This window comes from Narcine bancroftii, chromosome 5, assembly GCF_036971445.1.
Source record: "Narcine bancroftii isolate sNarBan1 chromosome 5, sNarBan1.hap1, whole genome shotgun sequence".
Taxonomy (NCBI): domain Eukaryota; kingdom Metazoa; phylum Chordata; class Chondrichthyes; order Torpediniformes; family Narcinidae; genus Narcine; species Narcine bancroftii.
Genome location: NC_091473.1, coordinates 151,030,091 through 151,055,889, shown reverse-complemented (window position 1 = coordinate 151,055,889; position 25,799 = coordinate 151,030,091). Strand labels below are relative to the sequence as shown.

General features: G+C 47.7%; 1 protein-coding gene across 3 annotated transcripts in view; it reads left to right on the top strand.

Annotated features, from left to right (window-relative positions):
* LOC138764069 (vitellogenin-like) overlaps positions 1–25,208 on the top strand; it is a 112,250-nt gene extending 87,042 nt beyond the window's left edge. For all 3 annotated transcript variants that reach the window (XM_069939380.1, XM_069939379.1, XM_069939381.1), the window contains 10 exons: positions 2,343–2,555; positions 6,082–6,224; positions 6,302–6,431; positions 7,296–7,425; positions 12,241–12,433; positions 16,279–16,370; positions 20,145–20,239; positions 21,169–21,319; positions 23,167–23,328; positions 24,916–25,208. In XM_069939380.1, the coding sequence (XP_069795481.1) occupies positions 2,343–2,555; positions 6,082–6,224; positions 6,302–6,431; positions 7,296–7,425; positions 12,241–12,433; positions 16,279–16,370; positions 20,145–20,239; positions 21,169–21,319; positions 23,167–23,328; positions 24,916–25,025 (1,419 nt within the window). In that variant the 3' untranslated portion in view covers positions 25,026–25,208. The remainder of the gene's footprint in view (positions 1–2,342; positions 2,556–6,081; positions 6,225–6,301; positions 6,432–7,295; positions 7,426–12,240; positions 12,434–16,278; positions 16,371–20,144; positions 20,240–21,168; positions 21,320–23,166; positions 23,329–24,915) is intronic.
* Positions 25,209–25,799: the final 591 nt, after the last annotated feature.

Genomic DNA, 25,799 nt, shown 5'->3' with positions numbered 1-25,799 from the left:
GCTGGAGAAACCTCCTCATCTCTGTTCTAAAGGGACATCCTTCTACAGAGGTTGTGCCCTCTGGTCCAAGACTCTCCTACCATTGGAAACATCTTCTCCACGTTCACTTTATCAAGCTCTTTCAATATTCAGTAGGTTGCGATGGAGACAGTCCAGAGGAGGCTCCCTAGGTTGATCCCAGAGATGAGGGGGTTGGCCTACGAGGAGAGACTGAATCACCTGGGATTATACTCATTCAAATTCCGAAGAATGAGAGGAGATCTTATAGAAACCTTGTAAGATGGTGAAAGGGACAGATAAGACAGAGGCAGGAAAACTGTTTTCACTGGTGTTGTTCGGGTTCGTGTGGGTCCCACAGGTTAAGAACAAGACAGAGGTGGAGGGTACAAAACAAACTTTTATTTCAGGAAAAAAAAGGAAGCAGTGGAGTTGGTTTATCAAGATGACCTTTAAACACACACACACAGTATGCAGGGGCAAAAATATACACCTTGTGGCAATGAGGGATAACCGACAAAACTAGCAGTTACAGTAACAGACACATTCAACGCACACGCTCTAGGCGATCGTAGGTGCCCCCACCCCTTGGTCACTACAGGCACAGCTCTTGCTACTTAGCCTCGGGACTCACCCCAACTCAGTATGAAAGGTGATACTCACGATCCACAAGGAGTCCAAAGAGGCAGAACAAAGGAGCACATGAACCTTTAATAGTTCTGGGGGCAAAGCTGGGGGGACCAATCATACGGCCAGTATGGGCCCCATTGGTGGCTGTGTTCAATGGCTCAAGGCCAAGTGCAGGGGCTCAGCAGGGGTGAACTGAGGTGATTCACCTGGGCCAATCGTGAGGGTCACCTTGATGGCTTGGGGTGAGTTTCTGTCCTTGATTGGCAGGTAGTATGTCCTCCGAATAGAAGCACAGCTGGGCCACCCAGTGGTGAATGCTGCCTCTCCATTACAACTGGAAGTTGAGACTAGAACTTGGGGACACAGCCTCAAGGTTCACGATGGAGATGAGGAAAAACTATTTTTCCCAGAGAGTCATGAATCCGTGGAATCTCTGCCCAGGGAAGAAGTTGAGGTGATTTCATTAAACATATTTAAGGTTCAGTTAGATAGGTTTTTACATAAAAAAGGAATTAAGGGGAATGGGGAAAAGGCAGGTGGGTGGAGTGAGTTAATGATCAGATCAGCCATGATCTTATTGAATGGCAGAGCAAGCTTGACGGGCCGAATGGCGAACTCCTGCTTCTATTTCTTATGTTCTTATGAGATCACTCCTCATTCTTCCGAACTCCAGCTAGTACAGGCCCAGGGTCGTCAACACTCCTCTCACCCCCAAGATCCTTCTCATAAACCTCCTCTGGACCCTCTCCAACACTACCACATCCTTTCTTAGATATGGGGCCTAAAACTGCTTACAAAACTCCCAAATATTTGTAGGGCATGGTTGGTGTAGCGGCTATTGCAACACTGTTACAGGTTTGAATGTCCATAAGGAGTTTATGCATTCTCACTATGTCTGCATCGGTTTTCTCTGGGCACTCTGGTTTCCTCCCACCATTCAAAACGTACTGGGGGTTGTAGGTTAATTGGGCGGCACTGTCTATTGGTGGTCATGCTGCCTTGCCCGCAGGAAAAAGAATCTCAGGGTTGTATATGTTGTCAGGTGTGTACTCTGACAATAAATCTGAAATTTTTTATGTTCTTAGTAAAAACACACTGCTGAAGATACTCAGCAGGTCAAGCAGTATACTTTGTATAGCAAAGATAAAGATACACAACCAACATTTCGGGCTTGAGCCTTTCATCAAGGTAGGCAGGTGCCCAAACAAAATGGTGGCTGGGGGTGAGGGGCAGGAGTGCAGACAGATCCACAGACAGAACAGGTGGAGAAGGGAGGGAGGTCAAACCAGCAAACAAGAGGAGGGGGGATGGCTCTGTGAATGGAGAGGGAAGGAGCTGGAGGGCTGGAGGAAAGGAGACGGAGGGAGTGGGAAGAGAGGGAGAACGGGGTGGGCCACCAGAAACTGGAGAAGTTGAAATTCACTCCTGATTTTCCACCTGGGCCCTCTCCATCCGGGTGGCATTAACACTAGTCTCTGCTAACCTACCCTCTGTCCACCCTCCCTTCCCTTTCACAGCCCCTCCAGCCATTTTGTTCCGACAGTTTGCTCATACCTTGAACAAGGTCTGAGCCCGAAATGTGGTTCTGTATCTTTAAAGGACAGCGTGTGACTGGCTGAGTTTCTCCAGCCTTGTGTTTTTACTTCAACGGCGGTGTCTGCGAACTTTCGTGATTCACTCCTTTCTGATGTTCTTCTGTTCCTTTGCGACTCCAGCTGGATTTGTTGGGGGCATTGAGTTCGCCATTGCTCACCGTCATTGCCAAGGCCACGAGGTCAGATGGGAATCTGCAGGGTTATCAGCTCACCGGCTCGATGGACAGCGCAAGGGGCAGGCCAACAGTACAACTACGCATGGTGGAGTTGGCGGATGACAGCCGATGGAAACTCTGTGTGGATGCCAGCAGTCCCACGGCACACAGAGCAATGGTAATGATAGCCATGAATACATCTTGTTACATAAAATCGTGAAAGGAATAGATAAGGTGTAGATAGTAAAACATACGTCTCGCAACGTTCATCGGTGGTAAAGATAAATTACTGACATTTCGGGCCTGAGCCCTTCTCAGATAAAGAAACTGGGAGGTTGTTTCCATTGGCGTGTGAGACTATGCCTAGGGGACAGCCTTAAACTTTGAGGAGAACATTGAAGGCAGAGATAATGAATTCATTCTCCCAGAGCACAGTGAATCTGTGGGATTCCATAGAACATTACCTCACAGAACCAGGCCCCTTCGGCCCTTCTAGTCTGTGCTGAGCTATTTATTTTTGCTTAGTCCCACTGACCTGCACCCATAGCCCTCCATACTCCTCCCATCCATGTACCAGTCCAAATTCTACTTAAATGTTAAAATTGAGCCCGCATTCACCACCTCAGCTGGCAGCTCGTTCCACATGAGCTCTCTGTGTGAAGAAGTTCTCCCTAAATTTTTCACCTTTCACCCTTAACTATGTCCTCTCATTTGTATCTCACCCACCCTCAATGGAAAGAGCCAACCTACATTTACTCTGTCTGTCCCCCTCATAATTTGAAATACATCGATCAAATCTCCCCTCATTCTTCTACACTTCAGGGAATAAAGTCCTAACCTGTTTAACCTTTCCCTGTAACTCAGTTCCTGAAGTCTGGGCAACATCCGAGTAAATCATCTCTGCATTCTTTATATCTTATTATTCCACACCCAAGGAAGCTGGAGAACCAGAGATATCACTACAGCATAGAAACAGGCCCTTCTAGTTTCTGCCAAATATTGTCCCACTGACCTGCACCCAGACCATATCCCTCCATGCCCTCCTTGTCCAGGTACCTGTTTTAAGACACATATTGATGTATTTTTGAAGAACAGGGGAACTATGGGTTATGGGGAGGCGGGGGTGGAGCCGAGTCCATGAACGTTGAACGGCAAAGGAGGTTTGGCAGGTGTGATGATACAACCACCAGCTGACTGCAGGGGGCGACCTTTGTACCTGCAGGAAGACCACTGGGGAGGCTGACTCCACCTGGCCGGCTGGAACTAGACCTCGAGCCGGCCCCTCCCTGGGCCAGTCACGTGAGACTGAAACTGGTGTACAAGACTTTCAGTGGATTAAAACCTGTGGTACAGTCTTCTGTGTTTTGTGTCTGCTTGTTGCACCACAGTGGGCCGGATGGCCGACCCCTGGTCCTGTTTCCCATGCTCTTATTTGATGTTCAAAGTGGTAGTGATGGATGAAGTGATAAGAACACACAAAGTAATCAGCACAGATTTGGAGAGGAGTCGTTTCTTGGGGAAGCTCAAGCTTTGAAAATGATCTACAACAAAGATTTAATGCCATTATAATGCTGGAGGCTTGTCAGGTCAGGCGGATGAATGGATGGGAGAGGTGTGGAGGGCTATGGACTGTGTGCAGATCAGTGGGACGAGGCCAAAAAAGTGGTTAATCACAGACTAGAAGGGCTGAAGGGCCCTGCTTCGATGCTGTAATGTTGTTTGGCTCTATGAATAAAACCTGACTGGGATGTGGGCACCATGACGGAAACTTGGTTAAGACAGGGGCGGGACTGGCAGCTCAACGCTCCAGGCTCCAGGTGCGGGTAAAAGAGGAGGGGGTGTTGTGAGTCAAGATTTCAGCACGGTACACAACTAGGTTCCATGTGGTGGACTGCTCTGGAGAGTGAGATCACAAGGGATTCAGGGTGAGACAGCAGATGGATAGAAGATTGGAAGAAAGCAGATGTTGATGAAGGTGTTGTTTTTCAGAATGGTGACCTGTGACCAGTGTTGTGCCACAGGGCTCGGTGCTGGACCCATTGCTGTTTGCCATCCACATCAGTGATTTAGATAAAAATGTACATTATGTGATGGCAAGCTTGTGGATGATACTAAAATGACTGGTATTGTAGAGAGTGAAAACAGTTGTCAAAGACGACAGGTGGGCAGAGCAATGGTTGATGGAATTTGATACAGAGAAATGCGAGGTGATGCATATTCGGAGGTCTAACATGGGTAGGACCTACACAGTGAATGGGAGGAATCTGGGGAGCGTTGGACAGCAGGGGGGGAAATCTTGAAAGTGGTGTCACAGGCAGACAGGGTGGTCAAAAAGGCTTTTGGCACATTGTCCTTTGTCAGTCAGAGAAATGAGTACAGAGGTTGCAGCTGTATAAGCCATTGGTGAAGCCCCATTTGGAGGATCGTGGTCGGTATTGGTCACCGTGCTATAGGAAAGATGGAGAGGGGGCAGAGAAGGTTTACGAGGATGTTGCCAGAACTTGGGGGCCTGAGCTGTGGGGAGAAATGGAGCCGGCTTGGGTTTTATTCCCTGGAGCGCAGGAGGATGAGGGGTGATCTCTCAGAGGTGGACAACATCACAAGAGGAACAGATTGGGTGAAGGCAGGGAGTCTTTTTCCCAGACTCGGGAATAGGTAACCAGAGGTCACAGGTTTATGGAGGTGGTTGGGAAATTCAACAGAAACCAGAGGGGTAACTGCTCTACACAGAGGGTGGTGGGTGTAAGGAACAGGCTGTAGGAGGAGGGGGTTGAAGCAGGTACTATTACAATGAGGCAGGTGCTATTACAATGAGGCAGGTGACTTGGGTCAGATTGGTTTCGAAACTGTGTGAGATGATTCGGATCATTTTGGGGGGGGGGGGGGGGCAAGGGCTCGTGGGCCAGAAGGACCTGTTATTGTGCTCTACGTCTAAATTTAAATATGTTAAATTTTGGAAATATCCCTTCCAGCAAGTTCATCAGCAAAACCTTTTAAAAGTTGATTACCAGTTTCTCCTTCAACTGACTGCAGCCTAACAAGAGGATCTTTGTCCAAAGAAGAATGAAGAAGGCTCGCCAGGGGCTATACTTTGCGAGGAGTTTGAGGAGATTCGGGACGTCACCGAAGACTGTCGAAAACTTCTACAGGTGTACCGTTGAGAGCATTCTGGCTGGTTGCATCACCACCTGGTATGGAGGTGCCAACTCTCAGGACAAGAATAAACTCCAGAGGGTTGTTAACTCGGCCTGTGACATCTCAGGCACCAGACCTCACTCCATCGAGGACATCTACATGAGGCGGTGTCTTTTTAAAAAAAACAGCCTCTATCCTCAAGGACCCCACCACCCAGGCCATGCCCTATTCACTCTGCTGCCATCGGGGAAAAGGTACAGGAGACTGAGGACGAGCACTCAGCGGCCCAAGGACGGCTTCTTCCCCTCTGCCCTCAGATTCCTGAATGATCAATGAACCACAGGCACTGCCTCACTTTGACTTTTTGTGCACTATTTATTTATTTATTGTTGTAAGATGGTTTATATAAATGTTTGCCCTGTGACGCTGCCACAAAACAACAAATTTCATGACTTGTTTTATGACAATAAATTCTGTTTCTAATTCTGATTCTGAGCTTGCTTTGTCTCGTCAGATGTAACATTGGCAGGTTCATGGTAGAAATGATCATTTTTAAAAACATCTTCCAGGTGATCTACAGATGGGGTGTAAACTGCCAGAGGTATCGGATGTCCTACCAGGCATCATTGGGATATCTTGGAAACCATCCAGCATTGAAACTTCAGACGAAGTGGGCCTCGATCCCACAGGAGCTCATAACTGGTGGAAAAATGTAAGATTGCTTTTTACAATGATTCAATCTGCTGTTCCTTCACCCACAATGCTAAAACAAGGTTTTGTTTTCCCCAGGATTGGGTCAGCACTTGCCTACCTGCTGGGATTTTCCAATAGCTTTCGAGGCAACCCTCCTCATCAGATTACACAGCTGATTGTCCTTACCTCGCCACGGACGGTTGACACCATCGTGAAGCTCCCCAGGGTACTGTTCCTCTCCCTCTGTTCTCTGTGTCAGAAACTGGAGGGGTCCTGACAGAAGTTTGTATAATCCTGAGTTGGTGTGGGAGAGAATCAGACTCCTATCCCCAGGGCGAAATTTGCACACAAGGCGAGGGGCACTTACAGTGAGGGGTAGAAAGTTTAACAGATATGCACAGTACAATTACACCGAGAGTGGTGGGTACCTGGAATCAGCTGTTAAATGTAGTGATCTTAATTTAATTTTTAAAAATAATTTAGACCTACAGCACGGTAACAGGCCCTTCCAGCTCATGAACCCGTGCCACCCAATTAACCTACAATCCCTGGTACGTTTTGAATGGTGGGAGGAAACCGGAGCCCCAGGAGGAAACCCACACAGACACGGGGTGTCTTGTAGGTTAATTTTTAATGATGGTGAAGGCTAAAATATTAGGGGCATTTAGGAGACTCTTAGACACATGGATAGAAGAAAAATGGAGGGTTACGGGGTAGGGAGGGTTTAATACTTTTTTTAAGGAATATAGAGGTCAGCACAGCATCAAGGGCTGAAAGGCCTGCACTGCACTGTCCATGTCTTTTCAATAGTTGGGACTAACCTTGCCTCATATGACTTATTTTCCAATCCATGCAACTTTCTGGCAAATCTCCTCTGCCCCCTCTCCACAGCTTCCACATCCTTCCTAAAATGAGGTGACTAGAACTGAACACAATCCTCCAAGTGTGGTCTCACCAGAGATTTGTAGCATTGCAACATGACCTCTGTTTACTGACACCTCCTGGCTGCAAGAGGGGTAGATATGGCGGTATTTGTCAGGTGTGTCCAAGAGGGATTCCTGCCTCATCCTGGGTGATGTTTCTGTTACAGGTCACCATCTATTATCGAGGCTTCGAGCTGCCTTTACCTGTGAATATCCCTGTGGTAATGCCAAGAGTGAGAGGACGGCAGCTGGGGAGCGTCGTTCATCTTCCACACTTTCTTCTCACAATGAATCAAAGTAAAAATAACTTCTCTCCGTCCCTTTCGATTTGCGGTTGCCTGTTTTAAGTGGGGAAAGCAGCTCCGTGTCCCTCGGAAAACCAGTCACTGGAGGCAATCAGCGGGTCGAGCAGAACATTCACCGTTTCCGGCCTGAACCCTTCTCCAAGTGTCGGTGAAACCTGAATGGTCTCCAACTAGGCAGCACCAATTCCATCCTCCAATTACTCCGGTATCTGTATTCCCACCCCCCAGACTCAACCTCCCCATCTTCATCCTCCTGTTTCCTATGCTCTCCCTCCCTCTCCCTCCCTCTCCCTCCCTCTCCCTCCCTCTCCCTCCCTCTCCCTCCCTCTCCCTCCCTCTCCCTCCCTCTCCCTCCCTCTCCCTCCCTCTCCCTCCCTCTCCCTCCCCCTCCCCACTTTTCCCAATCTCCTTTCACAGAGCCAAAATTAATTCTCACCTTTCCCCTTATTATATCCAATTGACACCTTTTGTTTATTGGTCTGGTCTCCATTCTTTCCCCTGCCTTGAATTCACACACTTATTTTTTTTCTTGCACCTTGAAGAAGGGCTCAGGCCCGAAACGTTGGTAATATATCTTTACCTCCTATGGACGCTGTGAGACCGGCTGAGTTCCTCCAGTATTTACTGTGTTTTGTCTACAACAGTTGTTCTCAACCTTTTCCTTTCCACTCACATACCACTCTAAATAATCCCTTTACCATCAGTGCTCTGTGATTAGTAAGGGATTGCTTAAGGTGGGATGTGGGTGGGAAGAAAAAGGTTGACAACCACTGTTTTAATCGTCCCTCATTGACTCGTTATGTGCAGGGTTTCAGAACTTCAAAGGAAATGGGCCAATGACCATTTTTCTCAAGCAAAATATTTCAGTAACAATTGGGTCTAGAGCAGTGGTTCTCAACCTTCCCTTTCCACTCAGACTGTGTTAGGTATATGGAGCTGCAGCTCATCTGAGGAGTTCATAGACAGGGAGTCAGTCAGACTGAAGCTGCAGGGGCAGGTAGCTGGGAAAGGCAAGCAGGCAGGTAGTGCCCCACTGCTGCCATTCCCCTCAATGAGTAGACCCCTATGCACATTGTTGGAGGGGGTTGACCTATCAGGGACTCTGGCACTGAGCCAGGCCGTCTGATTCTGCGGGAAGGAGGCAGAAAAGGAGAGCAGTAGTGATAGGGAATTCAATGGTTATGGGGCACACAGAAGATTCTAAGGACAAGAAAGAGAAACCTGGGTGGTTTGTTTGCTCCCAAGTGCCAGGGTTAAAGAAGTCTCAGATCAGGTCCATGGCATCCTGTAAAGGGAAGGTAAGCAGCCAGAAGTCATGGTACATATTGGTACCAAAGACATTGGTAGAAAAAAGGATAAAGTCCTGGAGAGAGAATACAGGGAACTGGGTAGGAGGCTGAAAGTCAGAACCACAAGGGGTGCAATCTCAGGATTGCTGCCTGTGCCCTGCACCACTGAGGGTAAGAATAGGATGGTACAGGAGGCAAATGTGTGGCTGCAGGGGGCAGGGGTTTCTGAATCATTGGGCTAAGGGTAAGTTTTTTTTTACACAGAGAGTTGTTGAGGCCTGGAACACCTTGCTAGGCTGAAACATTAGGGGTATTTAAGAGACTCTGAGACAGACAGATGGATGGAAAAAAATAGAGGTTTACGGGGTAGGGAGGGGTTAGTATAATTTTTTTAAGGAATATATGGGCCAGCACAACATCAAGCGCCGAAGGTCCTGTAGTGTTTGATGTTCTAGGGTAAATAGGATGTGTACAGTACAGGGAGGCTACATCTGAACTGGAGAGAGACCAGTATCCTGGTGGAGCGATTTGATAGACCAGTCAGGCAGGGCAATAGGAACCAGAATGAGAGGGTATGGTGGAACAGTCATGCAATGTGTAGTGAGGAAGGACAGGCAGAGGAGACACCGTACTTGTTGTCAGGTGGAAGGCTTCAATGTAAGGAGTATTAGGAATGAAAGAGATGAACTTAGGGCATGGATCAGTACATGGAATTATGATATTGTGGCCGTTACAGAGGCTTGGCTGATGCAAGGACAGTATTGGGTGATGTTTTAAATGGGGGGGGGGGGTAAAAGGAAGGGGAGTAGCATAATGAATCAGGGACAGTATCACGGCTATAGACAGGGAGGAGGTTGCAGAGGGAGGGTCCACTGAGTCGGTGTGGGTGGAAGTTAGAAAGAGGAAGGGAGCTTTCATTGTGCTGGGACTAGTCTATAGGTCCCCAAATAGCCTTTGGGACAATGAGGAGCAGATCACCAGGCAGATTTTGGAATGGTTCAAGAAATACAAGGTTGTAATTATGGATGATTACAACTTCCCTAATATTGACTGGCACCTCCTGATTGCAAGAGAGATGGAAGGGACAGAATTTGCCAGGTGTGTCCAAGAAGGATTCCTGACACAGTGTGTGGACCAGCTGACGAGAGGAGAGGCCACAGTGGATCTGGTTCTGGGGAATGAACCCGGTTAGGGGGGTGGACCTCAACTCCCCGAGCTTTAGCACAGCAACGGACAAGGCTAGGAGTAAGCAAAATGGTCAAATGTTTAATTGGGGAGGGGCTAATTACGATGGGATGAGGCAGGAACTGGGGAGGGTAAATTGGACACCGAGGTTCTCGGGGGGGGGGGAAAACACAGAAGTAATGTGAAGGAAGTTTCGATGTCACTTGTGTGGGGATCTGGATAATTTGTCCCAAAAGACAGGGAAAAGGGAACTGCAATTGACAAAAGAGGTGAGAGAACTAGTTCATTTTCGACATACTGCACAGTAACAGGCCATATCACCCCATGAGTCTGTGCCGTCCAATTTACACCCCATTAACCCTGGTACGTTTTGAATGGTGGAATGTGTTACAGAGTCCAGAGGACCCCAAAAACCAGTAGCAATAGATGTACATCACAACACAGGGTTATTTAAACAAAAGTAGTTTTTAATTATAATTGAACAAGGAAACAGAATTCAACTTTAACTTATTACTTAATCTACTTACTTAACCTACCTAACCCACTTATTCCCCCCTCTAATACTAAGCACAGGTGTGCATAATGTTGATTTAAGATTAGAAAAGTTCTTTGGATCACAGTCCTATCTCACTGGTTGCAGGCAATTCTTGTACTGTGCACAGAAGTTAGCATTAACCAAGTTTACCAGTCTTTGGTGCTTAACAGGCAAATGGTAACCACTCAGGAAGGTTCTTGCTTGTTTTCAGAGAGATCCCTTTTCCAGGACATCTGCAACTGATTCCTTCTCAATCAGGCTTGCTGACGAAACTTTCCCTCTTCAGGGTTCTCCAGATGATCCTCTTTCTTTCAGGTCACCAATCTTCTCCTTTAACCAGGCAGCCTTCCAAAGTTTGTCAGCTTGTCCCTCTGGAACTGATTTCTGTGTCTCTTCTCTCTGTTTCACACCCTCCCTCTCTGAGAGAAAAACTGTTCTGTGTCTGCCTGGAAAAATCACATGCTCTCCCAGGCAAGCTGTATGCTGCAACTTTGATGCTCTCTTTGCAAAAAGCACTCTGCAAAAGTCCTGCAAAAATTCTGTGTTTTAAAATGTATTTGTGTGCAAGCTACTCTAGCAATTCTTCCCAAACCACCTTTAAATACTCTGTCAAAGATGAATGAAGCAAACAGAAGGTTTAGGAAGAAAAGGGACAGGAAGGGCTTATGAGAATTATATGTTCGCCAGGAAGTAACTTAAGAAAGGACTTTGGAGAACTAGAAGGAGCAAGAGGAGGCCTTGGTAAGTGGGTTCAAAAAAACCCAAGGCGTTCTATGCATACGTGTAGAACAGAAGGATGATGAGAATGAAGGTGGGGCCACTAAAGGATAAAGGAGGCCACATGTGCCTGGAGGAGGTTACGGAGGTTATTTCTTCAGTATTCACCAGAGAAAAGGACCTTGGTCAAGGTGAAGTCAGAATACACAATGCTTATTAAATTTAAAATTTAAATTTAGGACATACAGCACGATAATAGGCCATTTCGGCCCACAAGTCCGTGCTGCCCAATTGCACCCAATTAACCTACAACCCCCCCCGTACGTTTTGAACGGTGGGAGGAAACTGGAGCCCCCAGGGAAAACCCACGCAGACACGGGGAGAAGGTACAAACTCCTTAGAGTGCAGGATTTGAATCCTGATCACTGGTACTGTAAAGGCGTTGCGCTAAGCGCTACACTAACCGTGCTGCCCTTCTGTGCTAGACCATGTTGAGATTTAGAAGTAGTGTTGGATCTTCTTAAACACATTTGGATTGTAGGTCCCTGGGCCAGACGCGGTATAGCCCAGGTTGCTGTGGGAAGTGAGGCAAGAGAGAGCTGGGGCAGTAGCTATGAAATTTGCATCCTCCCTGTCCCTGGGGAGATGCCGGAGGATTGGAGAACGACAAATGTAGTCCCCTTGTTTAAAAAAGTTAACAGGGAGAATCCTGGGAATTATAGACCAGTGAGTCTTGCGTCAGGGGTGTGTAAACTAATGGGAGGATTCTTGAGGATAGGATCCATGAGCATTTGGAGAAGTCCAGTTTACTCAGGGATGGTCAGCAGGGCTTTGTGAAGGGAAGGTCATGCCTCACGAGTCTAATTACATTTTTTGAGGAGGTGACAAAAGAAATTGATGTAGTGTGTATGGATTTTAGTAAGGCATTTGACAAGGACCCTCATGCTAGACTCATTCAGAAAGTCATGGGGCGTGGGATCCTTGGAAACCTGTCTGCATGAATTCAGAATTGGTAAAACATCAAATCTTCCAAAATGCACCGTTTAGCAAACTCTTAATTTTGCTTTCTGTTCTTTTGCAGAGGAGTGTGTTGCAAAACGTGACCGAGTTGTTACCTTTGACGGTAGCGAGCTGAATTATCGAATACCCAACAACTGTTTCTATGTTCTGACCAAAGACTGCTCGTCTGCTCCGACATTTATTTTACTAATGAGACGTATCACTAGTCAGCAGGCAAAAAAGAGAATCAAGCTTCTGATCTCAGCTCCCAACACGTAAGTCAGTCGTCAACTTTAAAGTTTGGAGTCAAAGCATTTAATGAGTTGTTGATTTAAAGGTCAAGGGGAGGGCAGCATCATGAGGGAAAGGAACGTTCAGCAATCCCACATGCGGTTGTTGGACTGTTCCCCATCCCCTATTTCCCCATTTTATTCCATACCCTTTGCTGCTCATCAACCTTAGAAGAAAGAAAAGGAGGCCACTCAGTCCTTCCTGCAATTCATTGTGAACACGGTGGACCTCCCCCAGGCCTCATCGCCTAGATTAGCTAAACATGACCTTCTGGAGGAGAGGATTCCAGGTCTTGTGAGGAACTGCACCTGACATTCTCAGGCTAGACTTTCACCATATGTAGATATGAAGGAGGGCAATCCCAGCCCTAACTTTTCACCATTTGGAGGTTTGGAAGAAGACCGAGCTTTGCCTACCCTTCATCTTTGGGTAGCCTCATTGGTCTCGTGCCTGATGCCCTGTTCCTGAAGCAATGCAAATGGTGGCAGAGTGGTATGTGTGGCTCAGGTTCAAAAAGGAGGTGGCCAAGATGGTGAGGAACTGCACCAGGTGCCAGGCCTCCAAGGTCCACCGACATATGTAGGCCCCAATCCAACCATTCGACCCGGCGGTGCGGAGATTTCAGCACATCCACGATGCCAGAGAGGCGTACTACCTTCTCACAATAGTTGACCGAACCATGAGATGGCCGGAGGCCATTCCCATCAAAGAGGCTTCCGCAGAGACATGTGCCAGGAACTTAGTCAGCCATTGGATCACCAGGTTCGGGGTTCCGACGCACATCACCAGTGACAGAAGGCGCCTAGTTCACATCCGCGCTCAGCTGGCGAAACTCCTAAACTCCTCCACACCACCCACAGGCAAATGGTTTGGTAGAGATTTTATCGTTATCTGAAATCTGCCCTCATGGCTTGCCTCATCATCCCAGGCTGGGCAGACGAACTGCCCTGGGTCCACCTTGGCATCAGAACAGCACCCAAGGAGGACCTATAGGCGTCTTCTGTGGAACTGGTATACGGTGCACCGCTCTTGTTGCCCAGTGAGTTCTTTGCCTGGAGCCCAACACCACGTTCGAGCACATAAACCTGTTGATGGATCTCCATAAGAAGCTGTCCTCTCTCTAGCACCCCCCCCCCCCCCCCCACCTCCCTCGCATCACGGCGCCCGGCCGACACATCATCCCAAAGAGCTGGACTCGGCGGAATTCGTGTTTGTTTGGCACGGCCCACATATAGAACCTTTGCAAGGCCCGTCTGTACAAGGTCCTCCAGCGGTCCGGCAGGACTTTCGCTTTGGACATAGGGGGATAAAAATGAACTTTTCACTGTGGACCGTTTAAAGGCGGTACGTTTGGGCCTATCACGGCCAGTGCAAATGGCCATGCCCAAATGCCAGACCGCCCACCCAAGTGGCGGGACGCGTAGCTGGTTGTGGGGGGGGGGGTGGGGGGGGAGTTGTGTGGTGGCGCACTCTTTCATGGCGAAGCGGTCCCATGTGTAACGCCACATGGTGGGGCAGCCATGGGAAGATGGCGCCATCAGGGTTTCTCCCTGCCTCAAGTCTCCTGCCCAGCGCACGCCTGGGGCAGCGATTATGACGTCACCATGCACGCAGTGACTGAGCTCACGCTGCCCTTAAAGGGGTGCGCACTGAATTTGAATAAAGCAATCGTTAATGACATTCAACGCGGTGGCTGTGCCTTTCTTGGCTGTGGCCAGCTCCATAAGAGCTTGATTATTTGAAGCACAGGACGATGAAGGGTGATTCTGAGAAGAATAGATCAGGTGAACACAGAATCTTGACCAGAGTGAGGGGAGAGATATTTAACAGGAACCTGAAGGGTAATGTTTTTACACGGAGGGTTATGGGTGTGTGGAATGGGATCTAGGAATATAGGCACTCTTTGAAAGTGGCACCACAGATAGTTAGGGTGGTCAAAAAGACATTTAGCACATTGATCTTTAGTGAGTGCAGAAGTTGGGAGGTCACGTTGCAGGTGAATGAGATGTTGCTGAGGCCCTATTTGGAGGATCATGGTCAGTTTTGGTCACCGCACTGCAGGAAAGATGTTGTCGAGCTAGAGAGGGGGCAGAGAAGATTTACGAGGATGTTGCCAGGACTCGGGGGCCTGAGCTACAGAAAGAGACAACAGATCGGGTGAACACAGGGAGTCTTTTGCCCAGAGTAGGGGAATCAGTAACCAGAAGACAAAGGTTGAAGTTGGATGAGGGGTGGCGGGTGAGGGAGATTTAACAGGAACCAGAGGGATGTCTTGTTTTACACAGAGGGTGGTGGGTGTATGGAACGGGCTGCTGGAGTAGGTGGTTGAGCCAGGTACTATTGCAAAGTTTAGGTTTAAAAAAAAGGACACATGCATGGATAGGATGGGTTTGGCGGGATATGGGCCAAATGCAGGCAGGTGGGACGAGGGTGTGTGGGATATTTTGGTCGGCGCGGGCAGGTTGGGCTGAGGGGCCTGTGTCCACGCCGGGAGACTCTGAATCTAAAAGACAAGATGATGTTTCAGGCCCTGGGTCCTTGGCTGTGAGGCCTGAAACGCCACCTGCTTCTTGCTTTCCATGGATGCCGCATGACCGGCCATGTTTCTCCAGCACTTTGTGTGTTGGAGCAGCTGGAACTGCTGTTCCTCTACATCCCCTGTAAAGTGGGGCACAGATTGTTATTGCAGCATCTTCATTTCCCCCCCCCCCCCATTTAAAAAATCACTAACAGAACAGGCCAATCAAATTCATTCACTATGGCTTGTGTTGAGATGTTAAGAGTTTATTGTCATACATGTAAGTACCCTGTGCAGGTCTCTTCTTTGCTGTAGCCACAGCTACACAAGATGCATTATCTACAATAGTGAAAATTTAATTTCTGCAATACTCCAAAGCAGAAAAAGAGAGAATGAATCTAAAAGGCACGGTTGGCGGACCGGTTAGCGCCACACTGTTACAGCGCTAGTGATTAGGACCGGGGTTCGAATCCCACGCTGTCTGTGGGGAGTTTGTATATTCTCCCCATGTCTGCGTGGGTTTTCCTGGGGGGTCCGGTTTCCTCCAACCCTTCAAAACATACCGGTTGTAGGTTAATTGGGCAGCACGGACTTTGGGGCTGAAATGGCCTGTTACCGTGCTGTATGTCTACATATTTTAAAAAAAATAAAAGTATGATAAATATTGTCAGTCAGAATTTAGAAAATGTGATGTTTCAATATTGTAGACAGATCTTTAGGTTTCTCTGGGGTAGTTCTTGTTGTATTTAAGATAGAATACGGAGGTTCAAGAGTCTGATGGCTGTTGGAAAGTAACTATTCTTCTATCTGGAGGTGCTGGTCTTCAGACTTCTGCCCGAAGACAGCAGTGGGAAGAGGTTGGGACCAGGGTGGTGGAGGTGGGGTGGGGGGGGGGGGGAATCCTTTATGATGTCGGCAGCCTTCTTGAGGCAGCGCCTCATATAGATGTCTGCCATGGATAGGAGGAGGTCAGAGCCTGTGATGGATCTGACCAGGTTTACAATTGCTGCAAGCCAGTCAGTATACTCTCCACAGGGCGCATCCCGTCTCTCTCTCGGGGCCACTTGGCGCTCGGTGGCTGGAATGTGAAGCCGCGAAATACTCAGCAGGTCTGGCAGTATCTATGGGGAGAGAAGTCGGATTAACCTTGCAAATTGATAACTCTTCATCAGACCTGGATCTTTAATTCTGGCTTATTAAACACCAGCTGCGATGCCCGGCACAGGGACAGCTGTCTTTTCCTATCCGCTGTGCACGCATCCCTCATCATCCTGTGCTAACTTAACAGAATCTCCATCTTACTTTTGGCAGTGTGATTGAAGCATATCCCATGCAGGACAGGATAAAACTCCTGATGGACTCTGTCGAAGCTACTGTGAGTGAACAGCAAACAGTGTTGAAAGGTGAGCCAATATTTCCCAGATGTGGGGTGGAGTTCCAGAAAATGTCAGGAATAAATTTGTAGATTATAGGCGAGGTGGTGGTGGTGGAGGTGGAGGTGGGTGGTGGGGGGGTGGCATTTAGCCCTTTGAGACTGGACCACCATTCATTATGATCATGGTTGATTGTGTGACCTCAGTCCCTGTTCCTGGTTTCTCTCCACACTCTAAGAGCCAGAATACACTTATACACAGGGTACATAATACACAAAATTTGTTGATGTTTACTAGTCTGGAGCCTCCACCAATAAGAAAAAAAGAAGCAAAAAGACTCCCTTCAGAGGCACCGAGAGTCCGTGAATTCACCTCCTGTGCTTCTGCAGCGACATGACCTCCTGCCCGTACCAGCGGTGACCCCGCGCTCCCAGTTCCGAACGGATGAGGAACCCGTGAAGAGCTGAAGCCTTGCGGCAGTACTTCTTCCCAGGCAGCGCTGGGGCTCGGGATCGGAGCCAGGTCTCTGAAACTGTGAGGCTGCAGCTCAATCTGCCTTGAGCCGTCTGACAGACCTTGCTCGGTGATCCATGAGATGGTGTCAGGTGACTGCCCAGGGACCTTTCTGTATGCCACGGGGCAGCTCAACATCAAGCAATCAACATCAAGCAATCAACATCAAGCAATCTTGTGCGAACATTAATCAGGCCAAGGCTGATATAAAATGTTGCATTTTAGGTGTGCTTCTGGTCACCCCATTAGGGGAAGGGTGTAGAGGCTTCGGAGAGGGGTCTGATGAAATCCACCAGGGTGTTGCCTGGATTAGAGGGGGATGAGCTGTGGGAAGAAGTTGGATGAACTTGGGTTGTTTTCTCTGGAGCGTTGGAGGCTTATGCATTTGTGAGAGGCGTTGATAGAGAGAGCTGTTAAGTGGACCTAAGGTGGCTTGAAAACAAACACAAATACAGCTGCAAACACATTTTTTAATCACTTTGCAAAGTGTGAGAACTCCATTACAGCAGGAAGCACTGCCACACACAGCTCATCTCAACCTAAGAGAGCCAGTCAGCCTCGTAGCTTATGTCAGGTATTTATACAGTCAGAACTTCAGGTTTTCCAGAGGATTCGAAAAGATGCCTCCATATAAGTACATATTTTTTAGAATTCTCTTGGGATTCGCTGTCCTTTACCCAAAGGTTAATAGTCTTTTACTGCTCTGCCAAATATGGAGTTCTTTATCAGCTCTTGCCATGTTGAATTGAAAACAAAATAATGGAATGCAGTTGGTATCTCTCTTTCTCAGTCAACGTTTTAAGACCGGACAGTCAGAATCTTTTCCATAGGGTTAAAGCGTCACACACTAGAAGATGTGTTTAAGATGACGGGGAAGAAGTTTAAGGGAGATGTGTGGAACAAATATTTTACACATCGAATGCTGGGTGCCTGGGGAAGGAGATGTGGCAGTGATGTTTGAGAGGCTTCTCATCGACACTTGAATATGAAGGGGGTGGAGGAGGAATATCTGCCAGATGAAAGCACCAGAGTTTTAGTTTGAGTTGGGCATTGTGTTCGGCACAGATACATGAGCCAAAGGGTCTGTTCCTGTGCTGTACTGTTCTGTGAAAGCAGCCTCTATCCTCAAGGAACCCCCCCAACCACCCAGGTCGTGCCCTCTTCACTCCTGCTACCATCGGGGAAAATGTACAGGAACCTGAAGACAAGCCCTCAGTGGCACAAGAATAGTTTCTTCCCCTCCGCCATCAAATTCCTGAATGATCAATGAACGATAGGCACTGCCTCACTTTGACTTTTTCTTGGGCTATTTTTATTTATTTTGTCATGTGATTTATATAAATGTTTGCCCTGTGATGCTGCCTCCACGAACCTTGTGAGAAGTTTATGACAATAAATTCTGATTCTTCTAGTAAAATCAGTACTGTCTTTGAAAAATAGTGGGGGGAGAGTGCCAGATTTCCATGTCCATTATGTGTGAGGGAATTCTCACCATCACCCCCGAGCAGTTCAGTTTCACTGTTGGTTTTCTTGTTTCTGCTCTCTCCAATTGGGGAATCAGGAATGTCTGCAGACACTGTGACTGTTGTAAAAACACGCAGAAATGCTGGAGGAACTTGGCCGGTCTCACAGCGTCCACAGGAGACAAAGATATGTTACCGACTGAGCCCTCCTTCAAGGAATAAGCAGGATGATCCAGTCCACCCTAGGGTGGCACAGTGCTCCCATGTTTGACCTTGACCTCCAATCCTGTCTGCGCAGGTTTAGGAACATAGGAAGTAGGAACCGGAGTAGGCCAAAAATGGCCCATCGAGCCTGCTCCACCATTCAATCCGATCATGGCTGATTTAATTTAATTGCATGTTCTCCCTGTGACCTCCTGCTTCTCTGGTTTTCTCCCTCATCCCAAAGATGTGCCAGTGGGGTTTATTAGTCACTAAGATAAGGGGAAAACAGATTACAGTTGACAGGCACGTGAGAGAGAAGTTTCAGGGTTGCAGGTGCAGATAAGCTGAGCAGGAACTGGAACTGGTGGGATTGTCTTGGATTTGAAAGGCTGAATGCACACGTGGTGCACAAACTCAAAAGTTTGTACAACAGGTTTTATTCCAGTAAAAGTTTGACCAGTTCGAGCCTCGCTGGCTCCCCGTGTGTCTGGCTCCGGAGGGGCCGGCTCAGATCTATATTCAGGTCGGCTGATTAACAGCCAGCCAGGGGGAGTCAGCCCCTTGGGGGGGTGGGGGGGGGTCGTCCTGCAGGTACAGAGATTGCCCCGCCCCCCAAAAGTAGACTGGTGGTTGTATCACCACAGTACACGAAGCCCTTGGAATCTGTAAAAGTTACAGAACCCAATCCTTCGGATTCCAACCAAAGGCACACATTTTTGAACTTCTTTCAACTGGACGGACAATTACAGACCACATGAAGAGATGAGTAAAAACCCGGAAATGCTGGAGGAGCTTGGCAGGTCTCACTGTCCATAGGAGATCCATGTCAAATCGAGGTTTTGGGTCTGAGCTCTTCCCTGTGATTTTACAATTGACAGCACGGGAGGCAAATCCACAGATCTTCTGTGTCTCAGAAGGGATTCTCTTCTTTTTCTCTCTTACTGTAAGAGGCTAATGGCAACACTTTGTCTGCTTCACCACAGGCCGAAAAGTACATTTCATGTAATATTACAATTTCTGTATTATTACATGACAATAAAGGAATCTTGAAACATTGATTACAAGCAGGTGCTCCCCAACTTACGATGATCCGACTTGAAGTTACGATGGCTTGAATCCATACTTTTGATTTTGGATTCTGATCGGTCCCTGCGCTTGCGATATACAGTATGCAAATTCCCTCCAGCAATTAATTTTCGTTCAATGCTTCAAACTTCTTTCACGTCCAGTCTGCTTTCACCAGTATATGCTAATGGTTTTTCTTAAAGTGTGGAATAAAGGTATTCGAAATGTAATGATCAAAAATGGTAGGTGCGGTTTTCTTTTTTGACTTAGGATTTTTTTTGACTCGCGAAGGGTTTGCTGGAACGTAACCCATAGGTTGAGGAGCCCCTGGATGTCTTTACCTCCTATGGACACTGTGTGACCTACTGAATTCCTCCAGCATTTTAATGATTTTACTACAATCACAGCACCTGCGGACTTCTGTGTTTCAATCCCGAGAAGGGTGCAATTAATGAGAGGCTTCATCCCTTTCTCTCCTGCCTCACCCTCCCTGTCTGTGAGCTGGACGTGGTTCTTCCAGTTTTACCAAAGATCTGTTAGCCAGCTGTTTCTCTTTTAGATATCATAACCATTCAAAGAAATGGAACGGGGATTACCCTGCAAATCCCATCGATCAATATTGAGAAGCTGTACTTCGATGGAGATCAAGTCAAGGTACTTATGAACTAATTAAAATTTCCAATCAATGCGAAATGGGAGTTTATTCTCATATACAGAAGTCCAACGTACACATGAGCTGACATTCTTGATGCAGCCGCACAAGAATGTGAGATATATGTTGCATAAATAAAATTACCATGATGCTCCATGAGATAAAATAAGGTAATAAATAAAGGACAGATGCATATTTAATATTTTGGGTAGCGGAAAATAAAAGTGAAGTTTCAGTAGAGCAGAGAGATCTTGTGCTGGTCCTGGAGTAGTTTATGGATCGGGTAGTACGGGAGGTTCAAGAGCTTGAAACTATTGGAAAGAAACTGTTATTGGACCTAAAGGGGCTGTCTTCAGATTTCTGTACCTGTTGCCCAAAGGTTCAAGTTCCTTTTATTGTCATGTAAAAACATATTAAAAATGTAACACGCAGGCACTTTAACTCTTCTCTGCCATAAGGCAAAGAGTCACCATGAGGATTGCCTGGTGCCCCTAACAATAGGAGAAAGAGAAGCAAATGAGGATCCCTTTAGAGACACGGAGTGTCCGTGGATTCCCCTCCCACAGCCGCACAGACTCCTGTTCAGTCTATCGGCCATCCCAAGCTGCAGATCCAAACCTCCGACACGATCAGGAAGCCTTTCTTGCTCTCAACTCCCTCTCGAATCCTGGTTCTGCTACCTGGTTGCCATGAGCCAGTCTCCAGCAGCCCGTAGAGCCTGTGTGGGTCAATTGACTGCATCACCAAAAGCTTGTGTGGGTCCTTCAGCCAAGGAGCCCCTCGCTGGACCGCTGCCATGATAAGAGAGAGGAGATTGTGACCTTTATGATGCTGGCTGCCTTCTTGAGGCAGCATCTTGTCTAGATGTCTGCAACAGATGGATAATTGATCTGCTGTTCAACTGTTCTAACATCTCTGCCCTGGTGTAAAGATTACCCTTGACCATATGATGGGGAAGACGTGCGGAATTTGCGGCCTTAATAACGGGGAGCAGAAGTTGATCATGCCCAATCAGGAGGAAGCCAAAGACCAAGAGCATCTTTACGAGTCGTGGTTGTGCTCAGGAACATCCTGCAAGGACGGTAAGAGAGCCCGGCTCGTTTCAATTCTCCCAGCGCACAACTGTTTCAATACTCTGTCCGCGGATCTCCCAGTGCCCACCCATTTCAATTCCCCATCCTGGATCTCCCAGTGGCCACCCGTTTCAATTCCCCATCCTGGATCTCCCAGTGGCCACCCATTTCAATTCCCCATCCGTGGATCTCCCAGTGGCCACCCATTTCAATTCCCCATCCGTGGATCTCCCAGTGCCTACCCATTTCAATTCCCCATCCGTGGATCTCCCAGTGGCCATCTGTTTCAATACCCCATCCTGGATCTCCCAGTGCCCACACATTTCAATTCCCCATCCCTGGATCACCCAGTGCCCACCCATTTCAATACCCATCCGCGGATCTCCCAGTGGCCACCCATTTCAATTCCCCATCCGTGGATCTCCCAGTGGCCACCTGTTTCAATACCCTATCCTGGATCTCCCAGTGGCCACCCATTTCAATTCCCCATCCGTGGATCTCCCAGTGCCTACCCATTTCAATTCCCCATCCGTGGATCTCCCAGTGGCCACCTGTTTCAATACCCCATCCTGGATCTCCCAGTGCCCACACATTTCAATTCCCCATCCCTGGATCACCCAGTGCCCACCCATTTCAATACCCATCCGCGGATCTCCCAGTGCCCACCCGTTTCAATACCCCATCCTGGATCTCCCAGTGCCAACCCATTTCAATACCCCATCCTGGATCTCCCAGTGCCCACCCATTTCAATTCCCCATCCGTGGATCTCCCAGTGGCCACCTGTTTCAATACCCTATCCTGGATCTCCCAGTGGCCACCCATTTCAATTCCCCATCTGTGGATCTCCCAGTGCCTACCCATTTCAATTCCCCATCCGTGGATCTCCAAGTGGCCACCTGTTTCAATACCCCATCCTGGATCTCCCAGTGCCCATACATTTCAATTCCCCATCCTGGATCTCCCAGTGCCCACCCATTTCAATACCCATCTGCGGATCTCCCAGTGCCCACACGTTTCAATTCCCCATCCGCGGATCTCCCAATGCCCACCTATTTCGATACCCCATCCATGGATCTCCAACTGCCCACCCATTTCAATTCCCCATCCCATTCCCTTGCTAACATGTCTGTCTATGAACTCATGCTCTGCCAGACTGAGACCACCTGCAAAGTGGAGGAACAACACCTCATCTTTCATCTGGGCTCCCTCTAACTAGATGGTATTAATATTGACTTCTCTGGTTTCCATTAAATCCCCCCTATCCCATTCTTCATTCCCCTGTTGCCTCTCCCCTCTCCCTCACTTCCCCTTTCTCTCCCTCTATGCCCTTTCACAGAGCCAAAATCAATTGAGATAGACAGAGACCATCCAAAAATTGAAGGAACAACAACTCTTCTTTTGTCTGGGCCCCTCCATTGGCATTAACATCGACTTCTCTGGTTTCCGTGAAGAATTCCCTACTCACATCCCCCCTCCAAATCTTCAACCTCTGTCATCTTTCCTCCAGCAATCTCTCTCTCGCTTGCTCTCTCCTTTTCCTTCTCTCTCCTTTCACTGAGCCAAAAGAATTCTCACCTTTTCTCTTATCATGTCCAATGAACTCTGTTGGTCTCGACTCCTTCCCCTGCCATCCATTAATTCAGGTGCCTGCCTACTTCTTGCTCACACCTTGAAGAAGGCCTCAGGCCCGAAACATCAGCTCTATATCATTACCTCCTCTGGACGCTGCGAGACCGGCTGAGTTCCTGCAGACTTTTGTGTTCTACTCTGGCTCATTGTCAGTCAGGTCGATAGAAACAGCGGACGACCTGTATTATTCCTGCTGCAATAAGCCTCCCCGTCTGTTAAATTTCAGATTGCAGAGTGAGAAAAGAATTTGTGGAGCTGGGTCAGGTGGTCGAGTTTGATGGGGAGGAATCCAGATGCTATTCTGTTGAACCAGTACAGCGGTGTTTGGCGCAATGTACCCCCTTGGAAACCCGCTCTCGATCTGTCAACTTCCACTGTGTACCGTCCAGTAAGTTTGCACAACTGATGGGTCCGCAAGAGAGGCAGCACCGTAACCATAACCAGCGATGCGGGTTTGAATCTGTTACTGTCTGTCAGGAGTTTGTACATTCTCCCCGTGGCTTCATGGGTTTCCTCCGGGTGTTCCAGTTTCCTCCCACCCTTCAAGGTTTGCAGGTTAATTGGATGTAATTGGGCAGCACGAGTTTGTGGTCTAAAAGGGTCTGTTACTGTGCTGTATGTCCATGTCTAAATTAGAATTTATGTGGGAATTCAAGAGAACATTCAAACTCCGTGCAGATAGCACCAGAGATCAGAAATGAAGCTGGGTCGCTGGAGGTGAAAGGTAGCAGTACCACCTGCTGCCCCAAGTCGAGTGTTTTATGATGTGATGTGCTCTTGCTTCGATCACAATTGCAGCACAGTGAGGGAGGTAATGTACATTAAAAGGAAGGCTGAAGCTAAATTAAGATTGGTTATTCCAGTGGTTCTCGACCTGTTTTTCTCCCACTCACACACGACGTGGTCGGCAGAGCGGTTAGCGCAATGCCTGTGATCAGGACCGGGGTTCAAATCCCGCACTGTCTGTAAGGAGTTTGTACGTTCTCCCCGTGTCTGCGTGGGTTGTCCCCGGGAGCCCCATTGTCCTCTTACCGTTTGAAACGTATTGGGAGTGTAGGTTAATGGGGTGTAATTGGGCTGCATGGACTCGGCTGAAATGGCCTGTTACCGTGCTGTATGTTTAAATTAAAAAAAAATTCTCACTAGGCACAGAGCACCAATGGCAGAGGTAACTCTGTGGTCAGTCAGGGATTACTTAAGGTGGTAGGGTAATGGAAAGAAAAAGGTGAGAACTACTGGGTTATTTGAAAGTCATCAAAAGGTACACAAGTTTGTTTGTATATTGCAGTTCAGTATTACACCATAATCCTCTATCAAATTTGATTTTATCCATTTGATAATTACAGAATCACAGAACATTACAGCACAGAAACAGGCCACTTTGGCTCTTCTAGTCTATGTCAAGCCATTTTGTTTATTTGTTGCTTCGTCCCACTGACCTGCACCCAGTCCATATCCCTCCATACTCTCCCATATATGTATCTGTCCAAATTCCTCTTAAATGTTAAAATGGAACCCGCATTCACCACCTCATCTGGCAGCTCGTTCCACACCCCCACCACTCTCTGTGTGAAGAAATTCCCCCTAAACTTCTCCCCTTTCACCTTTAACCCACGTCCTTTGGTTTGTATCTCACCTACCCTCAGTGGAAAAAGCCAATCTACATTTATTCTGTCTATCCCCTTGTAATTTTGTATAGTTCCATCAAATCTCCCCTCATTCTTCTATGCTCCAGGGAATAAAGTCCTAACCTGTTTAACCTTTCCCTGTAACTCAGGTCCTGAAGTCCAGACAACATCCTAGTAAATCTTATTGATATCTTTCCCGTAGTTCAGTGACCACACTCCCTCACGCGTAGCCCCGCACTGCCACATTACCACACGTGTAGTGAAGGGTGGGGCAGGATTGAGAGGTAGAATGGCCTCTTGCTCCAACTTGTGTTCTGTAACTCAAACTGGCATTAATCTATTGACAGATCGCACCGTGAATATATTTTCCGCAGCCAGATTCCGTTGGAAGGCCACACACATCAGTCATCCTATGGATTCCCACACAGACTGTTCCTGTGAGTGCATCAAAGCATGAAGACACCTTGTCCATCTGGGGTGTGGGAACGTTCCACCCCATTTCCGCTGCTGAACCTTTCTTGCCTGAGAATGCCAAGCACTCACACTTTGAACTGCAGGCATGATCTGCAACAAGAAATATGTAATTTATTCCACAATCTTAAAAAATCTGAATAAAACACTTATTTCTCGGCATGTGCAAGCAACATGTATGCCTTAGATTATTTCACTTACTGTAATCATTCGCTAATTCATCAATGACCTTCCTTCAATCACAAGGTCAGTTCTGGCCGCCTCATTGCAGGAAGGATGTGGAAACTTTAGAAAGGGTGCAGAAAAGATTTACCTGGATTGCAGAACATTATTTTATGAAACAAAAACACAATGCAGGAGAAACTCAGCTAGTCACACAGTGGACTTTATAGAGCAAAGGTAAAGATACATAACCGACGTCTTGGACTTGAACCCTTCATCAAGGTGTGAGCAAAATGTGGGCAGGCACCCGAACTTATGAAGCAAGCTTTATGAAGCTTGGACGTTTCTCTATGGAGAAACTTAATAGAGGGCTACAAGTTTATGAGAGGCATAGATAAGGTGGGCAGCTGGGGTGAGAGTAGCAAATAGCAACAGATGTCTGCTCAATGTGAGGGGTAGGAAGTTTAGGGGAGCATCAGAGGTAAGTTTTATTTTTTCCACCGAATAGTGGGACCCTGGAATGGATTGCCAGGGATGGAGGTGGAGCCTGGTGCAATATGGAGATTTAAAAGTCTTTGTCAGACACGTGGATGCAAGA